Consider the following 24,065-nt stretch of genomic DNA (forward strand, 5'->3'; position numbering starts at 1 on the left):
ATGAGCTTGACTGTAGGTGGTTTAATGACTGTACTAAACGTTTCTCCGAAATCAATAGTTGGAATCTGGTGAAACCCTTTGTCTACCAACCAAGCCTTGTGACATCGATGCTACCATCAAAATTGAATTGGAGACAAAACATTCATTTGTTGGCTACACCAATGTAGTTAGGAGATGGTGAAACAAGAGACCACATTTTGAAGCAACGCTTTGAATAAAGTCCATAGCAGATTCCCATTCAGGGGAGAGAATGACCTCTTTGACAGATGTAGGTTCAGTGGTAGTGAAAGATGGACAAATGTGGGCTTGATAATCTTTGAGTTTAAAAATTCCAAATTTTGCTCGGGTCTGCATTGGATGTGTGGATTGGGGAGGCAGGCATGAATGCGGTGGAGAAGCAACAGATGGTAAGGGTGCAGTAGAGAGATGAGTATGAGTGGGAATTGTTTCTGATTGAGTCATCTCAAGAGGTGGGAGTGCAAGGGTGCCACTGGAGTGTTCTGTACCAGCCATAGGTGATGGGATTTGTGTTGAAACGTGCACATGCAGTAAAACGGATCTACTAAATATGCTAATTTATAAGAAATAAGCATTCAAATAAATATAAAAGAAAAGTGAGAATACAACCATTGTAGCTCTAAATTGATCACCAATTCCGCTCCAATCTCCTCACGTATCTACTGTGAACCACCATGAGAGTCGTCCCCACTATTCTTCGATCTTAGAACGAGATGGTGGGATCCAGTGAGTGATTAAAATAGGGATGAATTTAGTATATAGAAATTGAGAGAGAAATGAAGACTTAATTTCTAAAAATATTTTAGGATCTCTAAGTTGCCAAGAAGAATTTATTTTTTAACTAACTTGAAATTCACCAAAATGGAAGAAACTTTAATCTCTATCAAAGCATCCTATTTATAGAGCAATTACATGCAATTCATGCAAAATTGAGTTAACCAAATTTTGGCACTTCAAACTGCATTCAATTTAGAAGTAAGATTTATATCTAGCATTTTGTGAAATCAATACTTTGCCGAATGAATTAAAAGTTGGACTTTTCAACTAAAAATCATTCTTGGATCTTCTCACTAAGTGAAGTCAACATTTTGACTTTTGACTATTTTGAAGTCAACATTTGACTTTAGTCAAATTTTAATTCAAAATAAATTCAAAACTAATTTTGGAATTTTCCACTTAGTTAAGTGAACTTTTGATCCTTGACCTTCAAAGCTTGGTGAAGTCAACATTTGACTTTGACCAACTTTGATTAATTCCGTTCAAAATTAATTCAAATAATTAATTTTAAATTAAAATAATATTAAATAATTAACTAGACAATTTAGTTAATTTAATTTAAATTTCAATTATTAAATCCAACACTAATCTCGATGAATCCTTATTCATATTTTGATATTTAAATCTTATTTAAATATCTCCAACTTTTGCTCCATCATTCAATTTCCAATTGAACGATACGCCGTTGAATACATCAAATATTCCCTAATTTGAATATGAACACTTCAAACTCACTCGTCATACTATTCTAAGATATAGTTAGATATGAGCTAATAAGGAGACCTAATGGACCTATAGATTATGAGCTCCAACGATTCAAGATTAACAGACTAAACTCTTTAACCTAATTAACCAACATTTGTTAACTACCGAGACATTCCACTAAATCCCAGTAGCTCACTTTCCTCACTGTAGATATATTTCTAGCCACATGATTTAACCATGATTAGTAAGTCGATCCTTCACAAGTTGTTCGTAATTACAGATGGCTTAAAATTATAGTTTTATCCATGTAATACATCTTGCTTCTTTAAGTCTCCATTGATCCACTAATGAATAATTGGTTTGTGATCCTACCACTAAACCGAGTCCCTCTCAGTCATAGAGAGGGCGGGGCTCCTTGTTCAAGACTAGGAGTCAGTACTTAAAGGAACAACCTATCTACTAACCCTTAAATCAAGTAGAAGTGAATTCCATCTTGCAGCACTATGTCCACAACTATCTACTAGTTGGGTTTTTTATGTCCTAAAATTCATAGATAGTAAACATTATTAATTGACCGTCATAAATAAAGAGTTATAAATGTTAATTCAATAAGTGTTATTGTTTGTATTGTTTGTGTTGTTTGTCTATTTTGTATTAATACCTCTAAATCCAATAAACTAACATTCAAGGTTGCCTTATAAGCCTTGAACTGTATATGGAGACATACAGGGACCAATGTTCAATAAGGGTCTATGGTATAGAGATAAGGCTGGGTACCTTGTCCTAGTAACACTATCGATACGACCCACTTTATATTTGATACAAACACAATGATCTAGTGTGTTCATGTAGTTGACATGCAAGTGAGGGTATCCTATGCAATGAGTTTGCATAAGACTGGACCACGAAATAGTAACCACTAGATGTAACATTGTTAACCAGTTAGGTTTCTATTTCAATAAGATGACCTAGACAACTTAGTCTTAATCCTGAGTATATTATGAACTCCTGCTCATGACGGATTGTTCTTTTATTTGTATGACTGATGAAGGTTAGTTTGCCGATTCAGTACGCCTACCATTTTGGGGACAAGATCGAGTGGGGAGCTGGGAACATAATAATACAAGATGGAATTCACTCCTTCCCGCCTTAAGGGTAAGTGGATAAGTGTTCCCTTATGTTGTATCTTCGGGACTTAAAAAAAAGGTCTCTACCCTCTCATTAGCCCGAGAGGGGTTTCTGTTTATTGGTTGGATCATAAACAGGTTGTTCACTAGAGGAGCATTAGTACTTAAAAAGTCAGAGGTAACCCAAGGGTAAAACGACAATTTGACCCAGTTGGAGTTACGAACACACTTAAAGAGCTACTTATTGTTATTGGTATATATCCGTGGACACAGAAATATATTTATAGTGAGAATAGTGTAGTTGTGGGTCTTTAATGGATTGTACCTACAACTAACGAATATTGATTAACTTGGTTAGCAAGTTTAGCTAATTAATCTCATATCATGGGAGCTTCTGATCTACAAGTCTATCAGGTTCCTTTGTTAACTCACTAGAGGATATTTAAGAGAGGTGATTTGAATTGTTAAATTAATTTAAGGAAACCATATATTAATGTGATTAATATATAATTGATTATGGATGTGATCTATAATTCAAATTAAAAAGTAATATTTGAATAAGATTTAATTAATTACTTCAAGTGAATTAGATTCACAAAGAATTAATTAATATAGAGGTATTGCACATATACATATAATGTTTATGATAATTAAATATATATACATATTAAATTATATTTAATATATAAATATTTATTTAATAATGTGTAAATTAAATTAAATAAATGTTATTTAATTGTGTTAATTAATTAAATAAGTGATATTTAATTACTTTGGCTAATTAATTAAATAAATATTATTTAATTAATTAATTGTAAAAAGGGGAAATAGGAAAATGATTAGGAGAAGGGTTTTGCCCTTCTCTATATAATGGTCTCCTTATGACTCTTTTGGGAGACACAGAGATAAACACTAACAATACACAACACACAAGTTTTATTGTGCAAAATTTTCCCTAAGCCACAAAGATAATCCTCTCTACTTTCCAAAACTCTTTTCTCCTCTCCATCTCCCAATAGTTGGATACCATTTATCCCTCTATTGGAATCCTAGAGAATAATGAGATTACTCTCGTGGTAGTATTCAAGATCGTTCAAGAAATCATTCGTGATCAAGATCGTTAGAGGATTCGTTCTTCGGAACTTAAAGAGGATCGTGCGTGAAGCTTGAGAGTCTAAAAATGTAAGAATTGTTCTAATATTTTTCCTTAAAGCATGTTATATTACATGTTTATATTTTGTTTTAGTATACTGAATTTTTTTTATGTAAGAATTGAATTGCGGGATGCAAGGCATTCACAATGCTGCGGGATTCAACCCCTTCACTACCCAATAGTACCCCTAAAAATGGGAGGTTATTGAGTCGGCGTTGTTGAGCCACTCTCACCCATGCAGATTAAAGGATAATCCTGAATAAACAGAAGTTCATAGTTAGCTCAGGATTAAGATCGAGTTACCTTAGGCTATCGAATTAAAATAGTCAGTTTTAACAGTAAACGATATTATAAAGAAAAGTGACTATTTCCTGGTTTGATCTAATGCAAACATCTTTTGCATAGGATATCCTCACTGGCATGTTTCTACATGAACGATTTCAAGATCATATCATTTGTATACAATACAAAGCGGGCCGCATCAATAGTGTCGCAAGATTAGGTACCCAACCCTATCCTTATACTTATAGACCATTTTAACTATATATTCAAACTTGATCAACATTTTTGTCTCCACATAAAGTTCAAATATTCATGTTATAGCCAAGGGTTCATTAGTTTATTGGATTTGGGCTTTAACATGTACAATTTATATATTTAATAATAACTTTATTGAATAAACCTCAATAACATCTTTATTGAAAATAGAATGTATTTAATGTTTACAAACTGCGAATTTTAAGACATACAACCCAACAAACTTTCACTTGGACTAAAAATCTAGTGAGTTTACATATAAATACAATAAACTAGGGCATCAGATACCCATGAATTCTCCCACTTGCCCTAGATTTATAAGTCTCGTAGTCCTAGTCCGACTAGGTGACACTCGAACACTTTAACCGTGAGGGTATTTGTAAATGGATCAGTTAAATTGTCTTCTGAGGCGATTTTCATGAAAATCATGTCTCCTTGGTGTACTATCTACCTGATCAGATGGTACTTGCGTTCGATGTGTTTCTCGCACTTATGGCTTCTCGATTCTTTTGAATTAGCAACTGTTCTACTGTTATCACAATAGATATCGCTTCTTTCTCTATTTCACATTAGCTACTTACTTCGCTTCCATGGTGGAATCAACAATATAACTATTCGTTATACTCCTATAGCTCCTCCATTTACAGTGAACACTGATCCCGAAGTTGATTTCTATGAATCAATATCGGTTTGAAAATCAGAGTCAATGTATCCTATAAGGATCAGATCCTTGGCACCACACACAAGCATATAATCCCTCGTTCTCCAAAAATACTTGAAGATGTTCTTAACAGCGGTCCAATGATCATATCCAGGATTGGGCTGAAACTTACTGACTATTCCAATGGCATAGCGTATGTCTGGGCATGTACACAACATGACATATATCAAACTCCCAACTGATGATGCACAAGGAATTCGTTTCATAACCTCAACTTCTTAAGGTTCCTTAGGACATTATTCCTTAGGCAAATGAATTATGTGTCTAAAAGGTAACAAACCTCTCTTGGAATTTTGCGTCTTATATCTAAACAACATCTTGTCTATATAAGATGCCTCAGATAAGGCTGGCGCTCTGTTCTTGCGATTCCGAACTATAGAATTTCAAGAACATATTGAACATCTCCCAAATATTTCATTTGAAGCTATGATGCTGGCCATCTTTTAACGTCAGCAAGGAATTCTACATTATTCCCAATGAGTAGGATATCATCAATATATAATACCAGAAAGACTACAGTCTTGTTGACAATTTTTTTGTAAACACAAAGTACGTCAACGTTCTATTTAAAGCCAAATATTTGATCACAGTGTCAAATCTTATATTCTAAGATAGAGATGCTTATTTCAATTCATAAATGGATCGTTTGAGCTTGCAAACATTTTTCTCTTGATCTTGTTCAATGAATCCCCCTAACTGAGACATATAGATAATCACTTTAAGATAGCCATTCAGAAAAACTGTCCTGATATCCATTTTCCATATTTCATAATCATAAAAGGCAACAATGGACAAGAGTATTCTAATTGACTTAATCATGGCAACTAGAGAGAAGGTTGGGTAAACCCTTTTGCCATGAATCGATCTTTGTAGGTCTGTATCTTACCAGCTTGGTCTCGTTTTCTTTTGTAGACTCATTTACAACAAATAGATTTTACCCCATATGGTTAATCTACAACTTCCCAGACTAAATTGTGGTACATTGACTCCATTTCGAGGTCCATGACTTTTATCCAGTGGTCTCGATCTACATTTTCTATTGTCTGTTTAAAGATTAATGGATCCTCTAAGCCATCATCAGGTATGACAACCTGAGTTTCTATCAAACCCATGAAACAGTCAGGCTGTTGAACATTCCTCTAACTATGTCAAGGCACTCTCAACTCTTGAGAAATATGTGACTGACCAGATGTACCAATTTCATCAACAACTCTTGTTGATGGACTAGCTTGATCAATAACTCTTGTTGGTCTCTTTGAAGTTTCCTTGGACATTTCATTCAATACTAGTTTACTACGAGGTTGATGATTTCTTGTTTGGTCTTCCTCCAAGAATGTAGTATTTGTCGATACAAATATTTTATCATCTTGAGGATCATAAAATAGACCATCTTTTATTTCTTTGGAGTATCCTATAAATAGGCATACTTTTGAATGGCATTCTAGTTTCTTCAAATTCTACACTAGCACGTGTGTGGGGCATCCCCAAATCCTGAAGTGACGTAAACTACCTTTACGCCTTCTCCCTAACTTATATGATGTTACAAAAACACTTTTTGAGGGAACCATATTCAAAATATATACTGTAGTCTATACTACATATTTCTAAAATGATTTAGACAACTAAGCATAACTCATCATTCAACGAACCATGTCTAACAGGGTTCTATTTCTCCTTTCCACTACACCATTTTGTTGAAGTATACCGGGTGCTGTGAGTTGAAACTGAATCCCGTATTGTACCAAGTAGTCCTAGAATTTCAAGTCCATATACTCACCACTTCGATCTTATTGAAGTGTTTTAATCTTTTTACCTAATAGGTTCTCAACCTCTACCTTGTACTCCTTGAACTTTTCAAAAGTTTCAAACTTACGATGGATTAGGTAAACATAGTCATATCTAGAATAGTCATCAATAAATTTGATGAAATATTCAAATCCTCCTCGAGCCTTAACATTCATTGGATCACAAAGATCTGAATGTACGAGCTCTAAGAGTTCTTTAGCTTTAAGACCTTTTCCCGAATTTGGTCATCTTACCCTCAAGACAAGATTCACACAGAGGTAACGAGTTGTCTTCTAACTGATTTAGAAGTCCACTTTTAAACAATCTATCAATCCTATTTAGATTTATGTGGCCAAGTCTTAAGTGCCAAAGATAGGCATTAGGATAAATTTTTTGCCTCTTATTTTGAGTTTCAACCATTTTAAACATCTCTATATTCAAAATAGCTTTTGTCCCAGTTCGTTTTAACACATATAAGTTGATTTCTAGTTTTGTAGAACATGTTTTAATATCTTTTGAGATAATGAATGCTACACTAATGTCAAAAAAAGACTTTATACCTTTGTTAAGAAAACAGGAGATAGATATTAAATTCCTCCTCATAGCAGGAACATAAAATACATTTTCAAGCAAAATAAATCTATCTCCAACAAACAACTTCATATCTCCCACTACTTCAACTGAAACAACTTCTCTGGTCTCTACCTTAAAGGTTGTCTCGCCTTCTGTAAACTGCCTCCAAGAACTGATTTCTTGAGTGAAAGTGCAAATATGATTAACGGCCCCTAAATCTACTATCTAGGTTAATTTATCATTTTTCACGAAACATGTTTCAACAACGAGTAAATCACATTTATTTGTTGTGTTTTCTCATCTATGCAGTATTGTTTATTATCTTCAACACATCTAGAACATGTTTGCTAACAGAGATTTCATCCTTGATTTTGAGGTTATAAACATTATCAAATGTATCGTGCATGATAGATTGCTCATACAATGTCTGCAATAAATCCATGATATCTTTAGCGGAGACCATGCTCTCGTATGTCTTAGCTAGTATATCTGATATGCTCGCTAAGATATAGATTCGGGCTTTATCATTCACCCTAATCCATCTATCATAAGCATTCCAAAAAGTTTGGTTTTCAGATGAACTGGGAGGTAGAAGACATTCCTCATTTAAAACAAACTTTAAATTATCATTTGCTAGTATTTCGTTTATATTTGATTTCCCTGTTGAATAACTTTTACCATTAAACTTATTGAAAGCGAGTGTTTGTTTAGAAGAATTCGACATGTTGAAAATTTAAACAAATTCTATTAGTAAATTGCTTTTAAACCCAATCAAAATTTTATTAAAAGCAATAATGTACCCAAATTTTATTATTTATTTGTAACGATACTTTAATGAGTCAGAATAAATGCCACTGAGGGGTAGTCAAATACTCATTCACTGAAGCAAGACATTCTTGACTAAATACTAATACCATAATAACTCTTTATTTCTATAGTCATTTAGTTATCATTTTCAGTCAAAAACTTACTAACACTTAGTAACTCTTGTAAATATAACCCTCTATTTTTCAAATTTCATAGAATGGTATCATTAAGCTTCTGAATTATAAGACAATGTTGAAGATAGAACTAAGAAACCCTATTCATTTCTGAAGTTTGTGGTGTTCTGATCCCCATGAAGCAACTCTCCAAATGGGTGGTCTCCTAAAAACAATACGCAAGCAGAACATGAGAATCTCACGGTGCAACCTAATGAAGGAAACTACAAGATATGTTGACACATTTCCTTCACCCATTTACTATGAACTACTTCCCCTGTTCATCTTTCTATTGACTCATGCAAACACTTTTCGAATGGAGCAGTCACGGTAAAAGCGACACAAAGTCGAGCATGGACCTCATGGTGTAAACTTTTAGGAACATGAGATCTAAAAACAATATATCGTATATATTATTATTAATCTCCCACTAAAGTGTTCTATTTGTTTCGGGTAAATGTTTATATAAGAATATATTTCGGCTAATTAAATATACCCTAAGTCTAGGTGATAGATCCATGTATAACTCTTATACTGGATTTTAACCTATGATGTCTAGGTGATAAGCCTTTTAAAACCACACATCACTCACGCATGCTCAAGTTAACTAACTCAAACGCCAGCTCGATCCCTAGGTAGCAAGTGTTCCGTAAACCATTAACTTAAATAGCTTCACCTTAGACAGGATCTTGCCAGATGACTTATTTTTGTAACCACTAGTTTTACAAGATATCAACCTATTTTAATTATTAAAATAGGATTTTTTGGATTTTGTTAACCCTAAATGAGCATGTCTTTATCTTTGTTATAGATTTTAAAGTCTATCTCCTTTTATAACACTTATAAAAAAGAAAATTAACCTATAACATGAATTTAACATGCTTTATATAATAATTATATTATCATCATTTTTCAAAAAACTTCAATTGGTACAAGCAAGAAATACGCCAATTCGACAGCCTTTTAAGGGGTGGGTGGAGGGTGGACGATTTCAAAGTGAACTCCCATTCATTAGATAGAGAAGATTGCCAAGACTTCGTGATAAATAGTCCTCAAAACAACAATTCAGTTCAATTTAAATCGACTAATCTGATATATTTTTCACCTTAATAAGAGTATGCTTATGTTTTTACTTTATGAATATGATATTTTCTGAGTATTTCTAATAATATCGAATATTCTTATTTTTGTTTTACATAATTCCGGATACAATCTCGTATTTTTTTATCTTCTTGTAAACCATCGAAATATTTTTGGGGGTGTGCAAACCAAAGAGAATGATGCCCTTGGGTTGCACCAAGTCTAAGACCAAGTGGATTTATTTTTTGATAACTGTAAACATTCTCAAATAGGCTTTTTTCTTGGTATACCTTATCTATCCGGGAGATGTTTTTTATTTGCATTCACACCTTTTGGAAAGAGCCGCTAAATCAAGTTCTGCTTTAGGTGAAGGAAGTATGACTTCTTTACCAATAGTTGATTTCTAGGTGTAGTACTTCTTCCCCTCTGCTACCTATTTTTACTAGTGGAGTAGGGTTGACTTAATCCATAGGTTATACCTTTTGTTTAATACTAGAATCGACAATTAAAGCATCCATTCCATGCAATAATATAACAACTTATATTATAACTCATAGAACCCTAAACATGCATACTATACATTATAACACTTATAACATACTTTGCATGTATGCTACATGCTTATCCTATGGTGGAATTTGACATCTACATGGCATACAATATGCACACAGTAGATAAATTATTTAATCCATAAATTCACAATGTATAATTAAATAAACCACACTAAAATGGACCCGTTTTGGCATAGTAAACAAGCTTAACACTAAATTATTACAATAATAACTTGAAGATTGACTTGAATAGCTCTAAACTCTTCCAAACGGCCCGAACCAAATGAAACAGCTTGAACCAGACTTCGCTCCTCGGATAATGCTTACTCGCTCATTGATGCTCGAGCACCAATTCTCTATTTTGGTTTCAGCTTGTACTTTGCTCTGAACGTCTTAAAATTACAGCTTAATTTCAACTCTAATAACTCTCAACAAATTACAGACTCTTCTTCACACATTAAAGCCCATAAATCATCGGACAGTTACAATAATTATTACAACCCGGAAGAGAAAAAAAATGCCAAATTCTGAAACTATCCATTTTAGTACACATACATTCATCACATGAATAAATACCCACGAATTTCAAAATTAGGCTCTGATTCTACTAGTTGAAACGTGCACATGCACAATGGAAGTAAAACAGATCTTTAGTACTCTAATTATGCTAATTTATAGGGAATATGTATGCAAATAAATGTTAAAAAAAAAGTTAGAGAATACAACTTTTGTAGCTCCAAATTGACCACCAATTCTGCTCCAATCTCTTTACAAATTAGCTGTAAACCACCACGAGAGTCTTCCCGACTATTCTACGACCATAGAATGGGATGGTAGGTACTAAAATTGGGATGAATTTTGTATAGAAATTGAGAGAGAATTGAGGACTTAATTTCTAAAAATCTTTTAGAATCTCTAAATTACCAAGAAGAATTTGTTTTACAACTAAGTTGAAATTCATCAAAATGACCAAGAAACTTTAATCTCTATCAAAGCATCCTATTTATAGAGCAATTACATATAATTTATCTAAAACTAAGTTTACCAAATTTTGACACTTAAAATGCACTCAATTTTGGGATAAGTATCATTTTGTGGAATCAACACTTCGTCAAATAAATTACTTACTAATTCATTAAAAGTTGGATTTTCCACTAAAATTTATTCTTGGATATTTCCACTAAGTGAAGTCAACATTTTGACTTTTGACTATTTTGAAGTCAACGTTTGACTTTTGTCAAATTTTAATTAAATACAATTTTAATTCAAAATTAATTCAAAACTAATTTTGAAATTTTCTACTTAGTGAAGTCAACTTTTGACCTTTGACCTTCAAAGCTTGGTGAAGTCAACAGTTGACTTTGACCACCTTTGATTAATTTCGTTCAAAATTAATTCAAATAATTAATTTTAAATTAAAATAATATTAAATAATTAATTAGACAATTTAGTTAATTTAATTTAAAATTCAATTATTAAATCCAACACTAATCTCGATGAATCCTTATTCATATTTTGATATTTAAATCTTATTTAAATATCTCCAACTCTCTCTTTATCATTTAATTTCAAATTGAATAATGTGTCGTTAAACATATCACATATATTTAACACTTATTCCATAATTTGAATATTAACATTTCAAACTCACTCGTCATACTGTTCTAAGGTATAGTCCGATATGAGTTAATATGGGGATCTAATAGATCTACAGATCATGAGCTCCAACCATTTGAGATTAATCGACTAAACTCTTAATTTAATTAACCAACATTCGTTAACTACTAGGACACTCCACTAAAGCCCATTAACTGCACTCTCTTAACTGTAGATATATTTCTGTCAACATGATTTAACCATGATTAGTAAGTTGATCCTTCACAAATTGTTCGTAATTATAGTAGGGTCAAAATTACCGTTTTACCCCTGTAATACATCTTGGTCCTTAAGTCTCCACTAATCCACTAATGAATAATTGGTGTGTGGTCCTATCATTAAATCGAATTCCTCTCAATCATAAAAAGGGTGGGGTCCCTTGTTCAAGACTAGGAGTCAATACTTAAGGAAACAACAAATCTACTAACCCTGAAATCGGGTAGTAGTGAGTTCCATCTTGTAGAACAGTCCTTAGCTATCTACTTGGTCTTACCCCTAAAATGGGAGGCTTATTGAGACAGTGCTATTGAGCTGCTCTCACCCATGTAGATTAAAGGATAATCCCGTATAAACAGGAGTTGATAGTTAGCTCATGATTAAGATCGAGTTACCTTAGGTCATAGAATTGAAACAGGCAATTTTAAAAGTAAACAGTATTGTAAAGAAAAGTGACTATTTCATGGTTCGGACTTATGCAAACATCTTTTGCATAGGATGCCCCCATTCGTATTCTCTACATGAACGATTTCAGGATCACATCATTTGTATTAAATACAAAGCAGTCTGCATCCATAGTGTCCCCATGATAAGCTACCCAACCCTATCCTTATACTTATAGATCGTTTTGGCTATATACTCAAACTTGGTCCACTTTTATGTCTCTACATAAGATTCAAGTATTCATGTTATAGCTAGGGGTTCGTTAGTTTAATGGATTCAAGCTTTAACATATGCAATTTACATATTCAATAATAACTTTACTGAATAAACCTCAATAACATCTTTATTACAAATAGAATATGTTTAATGTTTACAAACTGCGAGTTTTAGGACATACAACCCACAAACTCCCACCTTGACTAAAACTCCACTGAGTTTACATATACATATAATGTTGAGTGTGAAAGAATAAAATACAAATACAAAAACTAGGGCATCAGATACCCTTGAGTTGGAGTCCTTTGGGATGGATGACAACAATTGGTAGGAAAAGAGAAAACATACTGAAAGGTTGGTGGAGTGGGTGGACGTAGGGATTTTGGTTGTTGAGTGGCATATGGGAATTCAATCCCATTGAAGATGACATGGCAACATATGTATCTTCGACCTTGAAAATTAAGACAAATGTATCCTATGTATGATACATCATAGCCAAGGAAGGTGCATTTGATAGTGTGGAATGCAAATTTATGAGATTGATAGGGTCAAAGACATGGGAAATAAGCACAATTAAACACTTTGAGAAATTGATAGTCAAGTTTGCAATAAAAAGTATTTTCAATGAAAGAGAAGCCATTTAAGGTGGAGGCATTTGTGGCAAAGGAGAAAGCTTCCCACCAGAATTTAACAAGTAAGGATACTTGAGCTAGAAGGGTAAGCACCATTTCAGCTATATGTCTATGTTTGCATCCGACCCTCTCCCATTTCAAATACCAAAGTGTTTGAGATAAGAAACTAAAGGTCCATATTCCCTTCCTCATTCAGTTTGAAGAGTTTTATTTCTTCTGTCAAATTCACTTTCAATGAGATTTTTGAATTGGAAGAAGGTAGCAAGTGCATCCACATTTCTTTTGAGAAGGAAATGTAGGTTACCCTCGTATAATCATAAAGGAAACTTATATAAAATATATAACCAACAACTGAAATAACTGCAGAAAAGCCCTAGCTACTGTAAACCAGTTCAAGATGAGTTGTGTGATATTAGGAGCACATTTAAAAGGTAAGCTATGAGATTTTCCATGTAGGAAAGCATCACAAAGAGGGAACTTCTCATTTGAATATTCAGATTACATGATTGAATAATAGATTTTAAAACTTTAAATGAGGGATGACCCAAATGTTGATGCCATACAAATTAACTAGACTTGGAGGACTGAGATGAAGACTAATAACACTTTAAAAGTGATATTTTTCTTAGCTTAATTCAAGATCCTAATGCTATTTAATGTGTTGAATATGTTATTTTATAAGTATCAAGCACTCAAGAGGCAGAATCGAGCATAAGTGTAACGCCCTAGGCCCAGGATTCGGAATCCAGATTCGGCCCCTGATGGCCCCAACATTCCCTGCGACTTGGCTATGTCATCCTCCCTTGCCTTGAATGCTTTGAAAATTCCCATGAGGTCACCTAACATAGGATTGACCCAAACTAAGCACGCTTAACTTTGGAGTTCTTATGATTGAGCCACCGAAAAGGAAGGTGCACCTTGTTGGTATAGGTAGTAACTTTCAATTCTTTTAAGCTTTTCTTAACCATACTTTCTTGTCCTCAAAATCCCTCTCATTCAGTTGTGATACCAGTTCATTCATGTACCCCTCCTGAATTTGGGTCGTTACAATTAGGAAGCTTATGAAACTGAACGGACAAAATCAGAGCCCTAACGAAGCAACCAGATGAAACGGAAGAGAAGGCATGCAAAATTACCGTTCTGCCCCTCAGGGCAGTGCCACAATGCCTCCCATGCACTACAGCATGGGGCTTGAAGGTAAAATATGCACATTTCGTGTAGCTCCGCGGCATTGCTTCTCAGCGTCGTGGCGTTCCAACCTGCTTTAAAGTGATTTCCCTGAATTTTTAGGTCAATCAATCTTAGGCTTTCAGCCCCCAATCTGATTTTCTCTTCTCTTCTTCTTCCCTCTGTAATTCTTTCTTCTCTAGAGTATTTTATGATTGTAAAGCTTGTCTTGGATCAGATTTTTGGCTAAGGTGAGTATACTAGCTTAGGGCTAGGTGAAACCCATTGTTTGATTTTGAAGATCAATGCTTAACTTCTAATTTTTATGAAATTTTTATGGTTCTTGGATTTGTTTTATATTCAATGCTTAGAATGTATGTTTGATTTGGCCAATCTTCATGTATTCATTGGTAAGATAGAGTTTGATGCATGTTGTGCTTCACATTATTGTGTTAATTACTAAGAAGCTAATCCAAGCATTTGGGTGTGTTTTAATTTCTCTTTAGCTAAGGATTAATGCATAATATGTTTGTATGAATGTGTTGATTATGAGTAAATTCCAAAGCATGCTTGTGAGTAAATTTGTGGTGGTCTAGGATAGCTCTTTTTGCTTCATTGCATTGCTAGGATAATCTAATAACACAATCGATTAGTAATTTTGGGACTTCTTGGGTTATTAATCGTCCTAGTGAAATCCCCTAGGCTTAATGCAAATGTTTTGATATTTCTGGACGCTTATCAAACTCAATTTATCGAGCATCTAATTCAATTAAGAAATTAATTAATGCATTAAGGTGCTTAACTGGGTGTTCCAGGTTAGTAGGCTAGACACATTAATATCGGGGAATTCTTTTATCGAAATCTGATGATCAAATCAAACAATTGGGTGGATCATATTCTCTAAACTAGGCTCGTTTTACTTTCTTGCACTTTAATTTTCCGCAATTTACGTCCCCATTTTATTTTCCTCGCTTTAAATTCTCATCCATTACAACTCCCCCGTTACCACTTTAGCTAGAAATCCTAATTAGCTTGAAACTACATTAGTGCTTCCTGTGGATGGGCTCGATCTTACCACTTATACTTCATAGCAGTATAGATAGTAGTGATCGATAATTATAAATATATTGATTAGCAGAGAGTAGTTTACGACGCCCATTTTCTAGTCATATCAAAGACTTATTGGAAGTAGAGAGAATTGATAGAATTAATCTAGACTTATATTCAAGGTGCATGAATTACATTTAATTAGATACATAAATAGTTGAGATTCAATGAATAGTTGAATACATGAATTACAAAATACATTGATGAATGTTCATGTACTGGTAAAAAGTCACATGTATTTATATTTATCATTGATGTCTTTTGATTTATTTTCCTACTTGTATAAATATGTGTAGGATTTGTCATTTGTAAGCAAGCCAAGAAAATAAAGTAATATTCAAGTTCTAGTTTCTCCAATCTTGTGTGAGTAAGAGAACAATCTTCTTGTCTTATCTATTGAGTTGTATTGTGAGAGCCTACTTCGTTTCCAACAAGTGATATCAAAGCTAAGATCAGAAATGGCTTCAAGTGGTAACAAAATACAACCCCAACTTCCAAGATTCAGTGGGAAGAATTTAATCGATGGAATATTCAAATGAAAGTGTTATATGGCTCACAAGAATTGTGGGATATTGTTGAAAAAGGATACACTAAAGTTGAGAATCATAATGAGCACACTAATCAACAACTAGCTGAGTTGAGAGAAAATTGTAAGAACGACAAGAAGGCTTTGTTCTTCATTTATCAAGCTGTTGATGAACATGTGTTCGAAAGAATTTCAACAGTTACTTCTGCAAAGGTGGCTTGGGATATTTTACAATCCACCTATCAAGGAGAATATAAGGAAAAGATGGTAAGACTACAAGCTCTCAAATTTGAATTTGATTGCATTAAAATGAAAGAGACCGAAACTGTTGAAGACTTTTTCAATCGTATTCTTGCGATTGTCAACAGTTTGAGAACAAATAGAGAAGAATTGGGTGATTAAAGAGTTGTTGAAAAGATTCTTAGAAGTATTTCAAGAAAGTTTGAGCATATTGTTATTGCAATTGAATAATCAAAAGATTTATCTACACTATCAGTAAATAGCTTGATGGGTTTTCTTCAATCCCATGAGCTTAGATTGAAGCAATTTGATATTAATCCTGATGAAGCATTTTAGATGCAAATTTCATTTAGAGGCGGTTCTCGTGGAAGACGTGGTGGTCGTGGCAGACAAGAAGGTGGAAGAAACTATGATAGTTGAAATGGTATGAATTCTGAAAATCAACATGAAAGCTCTTCTTCATCTCGAGGAAGAAAAGGTGGAAAAGGAAAAGGCTTTGGCAGAAATCAAGTAAGTGGTCATGGTAATTTTCTCACATTCAATGTTTTAATTGAAAAAAAAATTTCAAGCAAATTGTTGGGCACCAAAAAACGGAGATGAGTTTTGGGGAGATGTTGCATGTACTGCTTATATTTTGAATCGAGCTCCTACAAAAAGTGTTCCAGGTATGAGTCCTTATGAAGCATGGTGTGGTGAGAAACCATGTGTTCGTCACTTAAGAGTTTTTGGGAGTATAGCTTATTCTCATATACTAGATAAGCTAAGGGAAAATTAGATGATAAATCAGAAAAATGTATTATGGTAGGCTATAGTGAAAATTCTAAAGCTTATCGGTTGTATAATTCTTTGTTGAAAAATATTATTATCAGTCGGGATTTGATTTTCAATAAAGATGAATCTTGGAACTGGGATGTCGTTTGAGAAGCAGATAGTCCATTTCAATGAAGATGCTCAAGACTTAGAGCAAGTAGAGATTCAGGCAATGGCGTCATCTTCATCTGCATCACCATCTTCTACAAGTGATGATGATATGTCACCAAGGAGAATGAGAAATATTCAAGAAATTTATAATGCTACTAGTAGAATTGATGATGATGTTGCTAATTTTTCTTTATTTTCCGGTGTTGATCCTATAAATTTTGATGAGGCGATCCAAAATGAAAAATGGAAGATTGCAATGGATCAAGAAATTGATGCAATAAAGAAATGAAACATGGGAGTTGATGGATCTTCCAGTAAACAAACAAGTTCTTGGAGTAAAATGGGTGTATAGAACAAAACTGAAGTCAAATGATGAAGTTGAAAAATACAAGGCAAGACTTGTTGTAAAAGGCTACAAGTAGGAATATGGTATGAATTATGAAGAGATCTTTGCTCTTGCGACAAGGATTGAGACAATTCGATTGATTTTGTCTTTGGTGCTCAAAATGAGTGGAAAGTTTATCAAATGGATGTAAAATCCACTTTTTTAAATGGACACTTGAAGGAAGAGATATCTGTTGAACAACCTTTGGGTTATGTGAAAAAAGGAGAAGAAGACAAAGTGTACAAGTTGAAAAAGGCCTTGTATGGATTGAATCAAGCACCACGAGCTTGGTATAGTCGCATTGACAATTTCTTTATAAAGTCAGGTTTTCGAAGGTGTCCATATAAACATGCACTCTATGTCAAAGAAGATAAGTATCGAAAATTTCTTATTGTTTCATTATATGTCAATCATTTGATTTTTAAAACTGTTGTGTGATGATTTTAAGAATTCCATGAAAAGAGAATTTAAGATTAGTGATATGGGTCTCATCCATTATTTTTTGGAAATTAAGTCAATCAAAAAGATGGAGAGATTGTCATCTCACAACAAAAGTATGCTCGTGATTTGCTGAAAAAATTCAAAATGGAAAATGTTTTTCCTTGTAACACGCCCATGGATGCAAATTTGAAATTGAGCATGAATGATATTGGAGAAGATGTTGATCCAAGCTTATATCGAAGCTTAGTTGGAAGCTTGATGTACTTGACTGCAACAAGACCTTATATTCTATTTGTTGTAAGTGTGTTAAGCAGATTCATGTCAAGCTCGAAAAGAAGTCATTAAAAAGCGGGTAAACGAGTGCTTTGTTACATTCTTAGCACTATTAATTTTGGAATCTATTACAAGAAAATTCCAGAATCAGTGTTAGTTGGTTTTTGTGATAGTGATTGGGGTGGTAATGTTGATGATCATAAAAGCACATCTGGTTATGTTTTTAGCATTGGTTCGGGTATTTTTTCATGGATTTCAAAGAAACAACCTGTTGTTACTCTTTCTACTACGAAAGAAGAATACATATCTACAGCTGGATGTCAAGCTTTATGGCTTAGATGGATGTTGAAAAAATTGAAGTGTACGCAAAGAAGTCAAACTACTTTATATTGTGATAATGGTTCTGCCATTACATTATCAAAAAATCCAGTCTTCTATAGAAGAAGCAAGCATATTAGAAGCAAGTGTCATTTTATCAGAGACTTGGTTAAAGATGGACAAGTGATGGTGAAGCATTGCAAGACTCAAGATCAGGTGATGGATATTTTTACGAAGACACTGAAGTTTGACTTATTTGTTAAGTTCAAAGAAAAACTTGGAGTTGCTCAAGTCTAGATTAAGGGAGGATGATAGAATTAATCTAGACCTATATTCAAGGTGCATGAATTACATTTAATTAGATACATGAATAGTTGAGATTCAAGGAATAGTTGAATACATAAATTACTAGATATATTGATGAATGTTCATGTATTGGTGAAAAGTCACATGTATTTGCATTTATTATTGATGTCATTTGATGTATTTTCCTACTAGTATAAATATGTGTAGGATTTGTCATTTGTAAGCAAGTCAAGAAAATAAAGTAATATTCAAGTTCTAGTTTCTCCAATCTTGTGTGAATAAGAGAACAATCTTCTTCTCTTATTTATTGAGTTGTATTGTGAGGGCCTGTTTCGTTTCCAATAGGAATAACATATGCAGACAAACACATGATTGAGAAGCTTGATGGGATAGATGCTGTTGAGAGTAGGAATTTGAGGAAACCGGGTACCCTCGATCCTTAAGTCCCCTTGCATTACCACCTCCCCTGTTAGCTTGTCTTTAACAAAACAAACACGAGAATGAAACTCAACAAAAAGGTTATTATCAGCAGTGAGTCTAGAAATACTGAGCAAGTTCTTCTTAATGCAAGGAACATGTAGGATTTGTTTTTGATAAATAGGACTTTTAGGATGGTATTTATTTTGGATTAGAAGTTTCCCCACATGAGATATTTGAAGTTAGAGCCATCTCCTACAGTAAGAGAGTGCTTATCACCATATTCAAATTGAATGGTCAAGTTTCTAAGCTCAGCTGTTGTATGATTTGTTGCCCCACTATCTGCATACCAGACTTTGATCAGCTACAATATCTAGTGAGGCAAGATTGGCTGTAAACTTATTTTCTTGACCTCATGGATTGTTTGGATCATCATGCCTATAGTAGCACACAGCTGCAGAGATGCCCACTTTGTAGCACAATTGACAAGCAACTCTAGAGTTGTTCTTCCAATATCCAGATCTGCCACCGTGCCCTCTATGTCTTCCATGTCTTCTGTAATTATTGTTTGAGTTTGTACCTCTGCCTGAAACTCTTCCTTGAATTTGATTTGATCTGATACCAAATCAAAAACTTGAAATGAAGAAAACAGTTGTATGAATTTTGGTGAATATTATTCTGCTTACATATTTTCTTTACAATGGTATATTGAATTTATACAGAGCAATACATCAGCTAAACATTTTGAATAAGGAAAATGACATACATATGGTAATATGAAATTCTGTACAATAAGGAAATAAATCATTCCACAATTTCCAAATGAGATATTGATTAACTGCTCCCGTCACTAGTACAAAATTGGACTATAATGTCGGTTTAAAATTGAAATTGTAAGGGTACAATATCAGTTCAAAATCGACATCGAAGGTCATGTTATAAGAGGTCTTCATTGTTGATTGGCTTTAACACCAACTTATGATGTTTGTGGACTAAACATCCCCTTAAACTTGGCTACCATTTTTTTTTTCCCTTGGAGTTCAAAACTAACATATGAAGTGAAAATCTTTATACCCATCAAACAGCACATCACAGAAGGCATACAGCCAAACAATTAAGTTGAGGAAGACAAATAAGCTAGCATTCATGTCTTTGCACATTGAATCTTCAAATCAAATCATGTAATACGACAAGCACAATATTACATACTTTGCTATCCATCAGATTATATATTTATAAAGGGCAACCATTTTAAGCCCAAGTATGCAACTATTAAATTTCTCATTCATAAGCCAGTAAGATTTTTTTTTTTTAGGCTTCAAATGTAATTTAAGAAAATAAGCTTCTTGCTTGCCTGAAGATATGAGAGATCCATTGAGTACAAAATTCATATACAATCATTTTTGTAAATGCAAGGTAAATTACATTTAGAACACAATGTGAATTAGAACCCTAAGTTCGATGATGCTAATAAAGAAAGAAAGTACAAAATTCCTGGCCTCCTATTTGACCAATCGACGTGCTTTCTATTTGAATATTCAATGGTTATGTTAAAGAAGCAAAATATGCAACATGTGCCACAACCTCCGTCTTCAACATTTTCCATCAACAATTTGTAAACATGCAGTATCCTAATGACATTAGTGCAATTTAGAGGGAAAATGTAGTATAAGCTAAAAATTTGATGCGACATTTCTTCATATCACCTGCAAAAGAAGCAACACACACAAAATCACCAACATGGAAACTAGTCCAAACTCCATTATAAGTACACAAGTCAGCTTCTTAAGCCACATACCACGAATCCACATAAATAGAAGTACAAAATAACAATGTCAAACAAAACAAGTTAGCTCTCAACTTTCCAGTACCAATTCTAGAAGACGATGAAGAAGTCAGCATGCATACAAATAAACATATAAGTTGAAGTCATAGCCTCCCAACCCAAGAATAGGAAAAAGCTAAAAATCCATGTCAAATCAAACAAACCCACATCTAATCTTCCCTCTACATTAGGGAAAAAATTGATAAATTTGGAAGAGTTCTCAAAAGTCGGATTTTGGAAGAGATAGCTTTTTATCCGTATTGTAATCTTCAATTTTTCCTAAAAATTGAAGAGAGCACAAAACAAATACAATCACTTTATGAACCCAAAAGTATAAGTTTATTCATATAAGAGAAAAGACTAATAGCAATCGAATTCATTTGAATAAATGCATAAACATAATAATAATAATTAAAAAAAAAAAAACTTATAAACAACTAAACTTATAAAAAGAAATAAGTTTGGTTAGTTAAGGTACCATCATCATAGCTTCGGTCAAATTTCCATAAATATTTGAGAATTCTAACTTTTAACCCAATTTTCTCTTTCACCATGTGTATTTTTTTCCTAGAAACTGGGTTTAGCTTTAGTTAGTAAACAACAAAATAAGCAGTAACCAATCACTGTGTAAAATAATAATTAAAAAAAATCTTAATCTCTCACTTGTTCCATGATTTTCCTTCACCCACCATAGTCTTGAGAGTTAGAGACAAATAATAGATATTTTCTTAACACATAAAATAGATATGGCTCATCAATACCTCCTGATCTTAAACCATTTCTGGAAAATTAGAAAAATAATAATAAAGAATAAAGAATGAAATGTATATGATATGTATAAACTCCATGAACTTTCAACACTTTTAAGTTTTGGGGACCGAAAAGTTCAGCTAAAAATTTCTATCAACAATTTCTATCAGTGTTCTTTTAGATGGATAGAAATTGATAGTAACTCCTCCAAATTCTGTGCAATAAGAAAATAAATTACTCCACAATTTTTGAATGAGATATTGATCGACAACTCCCGTCACTAGTACAAAATTGGACTATAATGTTGGTTTAAAACTGATATTTTAGGGGTACCGCTTCCACTATTCCACAGGTTGAGCAGGGTCTATTTGCATCAGGCTTAGCCCATACTAGTAAGAAGGTGTTCCCGAAAGGGGACGAAACCGTCGGGAAAATCATATTGAAAAAGAATACCTTTTTCTTTCTTAAGTAGGGCGGAATCGAAGAATAATAGAGTGCCGAACAAGTGGGTTTAGTGAAAGAGAAATTCTTAAATAAAGTAGTCTGGCTCCGCTTCATTCATCAACTGTCCGCCGATAGGCGCAAGCAAGCGTAGCGAATCACAATGTCTGTTCAAAATCGATATCGAAGATCACGTTATGATAGAAATTGATAGTAACTTCCACTCAACCAATTTCTATCTGTGTCTGCCAGTATTTTTTTAGACTGATTTAATATATGTACACACTGATAGACTAGTATCAGTTTCTATCACCGATAATATCAATGATAGACTTATATTAGTTTTTATCACTGATAGACTTCTATCATCCCCTATCAATGACAGACTTCTATCAATTTCTATCACTAATAGAAGTTGATAGAATGATAGACACTGATAGACTTCTATTAGCGTTTATCAGTGATAGACTTATATCAGTTTTTGTCACTAATAGACAATGATAGACTTCTATCAGCATCTATTTATGATAGACATTGATAACAATGTCTATCACAACTATCTAAAAGCAACAAAACTCAAATCTAGCATTCAACTTCACGAGTAAACTAATTTTAATACCAAAACTTAATAGGTGTTGTTACAGAAAGATCTGAAATCAAGAAGAAGAACATCGTAGCTGGCAGTTGAACCGTTGTCGACCTTTTTCTATTAAGTATTGTAACCACCAAAACTTCATCATTGACTAAATCGTCTGCATATATAAAGGAAAACGAATATGAGATTAATGTAAGAGTGAATAAGAAAACAAGAGAGCAAGACATTCGTTCTGTAATACATTGAAGAGTAATAAAAGTAATAATACTTTGGTGATAAGTCCAAGATAAATTGTCATTTTTGTCACAAAATGGGACACATGAAAAAGGATTGCTATGCCTTGAAGAGAAAATTTAACCAACAGAACAAGGGGGGTAAACAGATCGAGGCTACTGTAGGAGAGAATTCCTTAGTCTATTCAGATGTTTTAGCTACTACTGAAGAATGTGGAGACTAGAATACTATGGAGACTCAGGATTGAGTGTTAGATTCTGGTTGCTCAGTCCACATGACACCATCCAAGGGATGGTTTTGCACTTATAAGAAGTGGGGTGGTGGGCTAATCTATATGGGAAATAATAACACTTGCAGAGCTGTTCGAATAGGGTCTGTGTTCTTGAAAATGCATGATGGTTCAATTAAATTGATAAGGAGCGTGAGGCATGTTTCTACTTTGAAGAGAAATCTCCTTTCTTTGGGGATATTCGATGCTATAGGCTATGAATATAAGGGTATGGGAGGCACCTTTGAAATTATTAAGGATTCTAAAGTGGTTTTGGTGGCAACCAAGGTAAATGGTTTATATGTCATCAAGGATGTGCAGATGGCACATTCGGCCTTGTTGGCAACTAATGAAGAACCTACTGAAGATGAGTTGTGGCACAAAACGTTTTCTCATATCAGTGTGAGGGGGCTGCAAGTGCGATCTAAACAAGGGATTCTTCCAAGGGGTCTTGGAGATAGCCTTAAATTCTATGAACATTGTATATTGGGCAAAGCAACAAGACAACAATTCCCCAAAGGATAGTACACTTCAAAGAAAATCCTTGAAAATGTGCATTCAGACTTGTGAGGATCAGCTCACTCTCCATCTCTAAGTGGAGCAAGGTACTTTTTTTTGTTTATAGATGACTACTCAAGGAAGAGTTGGGTTTACTTTTTAAAATCCAAAGATGAAGTATT

General features: G+C 33.7%; 1 protein-coding gene across 1 annotated transcript; it reads right to left on the reverse strand.

The window, feature by feature from the left end:
- Positions 1 to 7,697: 7,697 nt before the first annotated feature.
- LOC120077468 lies at positions 7,698 to 8,120 on the reverse strand. Its single transcript, XM_039031349.1, has one exon. It carries the CDS (start codon positions 8,118 to 8,120, stop codon positions 7,698 to 7,700), a length of 423 nt encoding a protein of 140 aa, XP_038887277.1.
- Positions 8,121 to 24,065: the final 15,945 nt, after the last annotated feature.

The sequence above is a fragment of the Benincasa hispida genome, chromosome 1, assembly GCF_009727055.1.
Source record: "Benincasa hispida cultivar B227 chromosome 1, ASM972705v1, whole genome shotgun sequence".
In the NCBI taxonomy this organism is placed as follows: Eukaryota; Viridiplantae; Streptophyta; class Magnoliopsida; order Cucurbitales; family Cucurbitaceae; genus Benincasa; species Benincasa hispida.

What these genes read in the sequence shown, in the direction of transcription:
- LOC120077468 (XM_039031349.1), bottom strand. Translation starts at nt 8,120, where the DNA reads ATGTCGAATTCTTCTAAACAAACACTCGCTTTCAATAAGTTTAATGGT.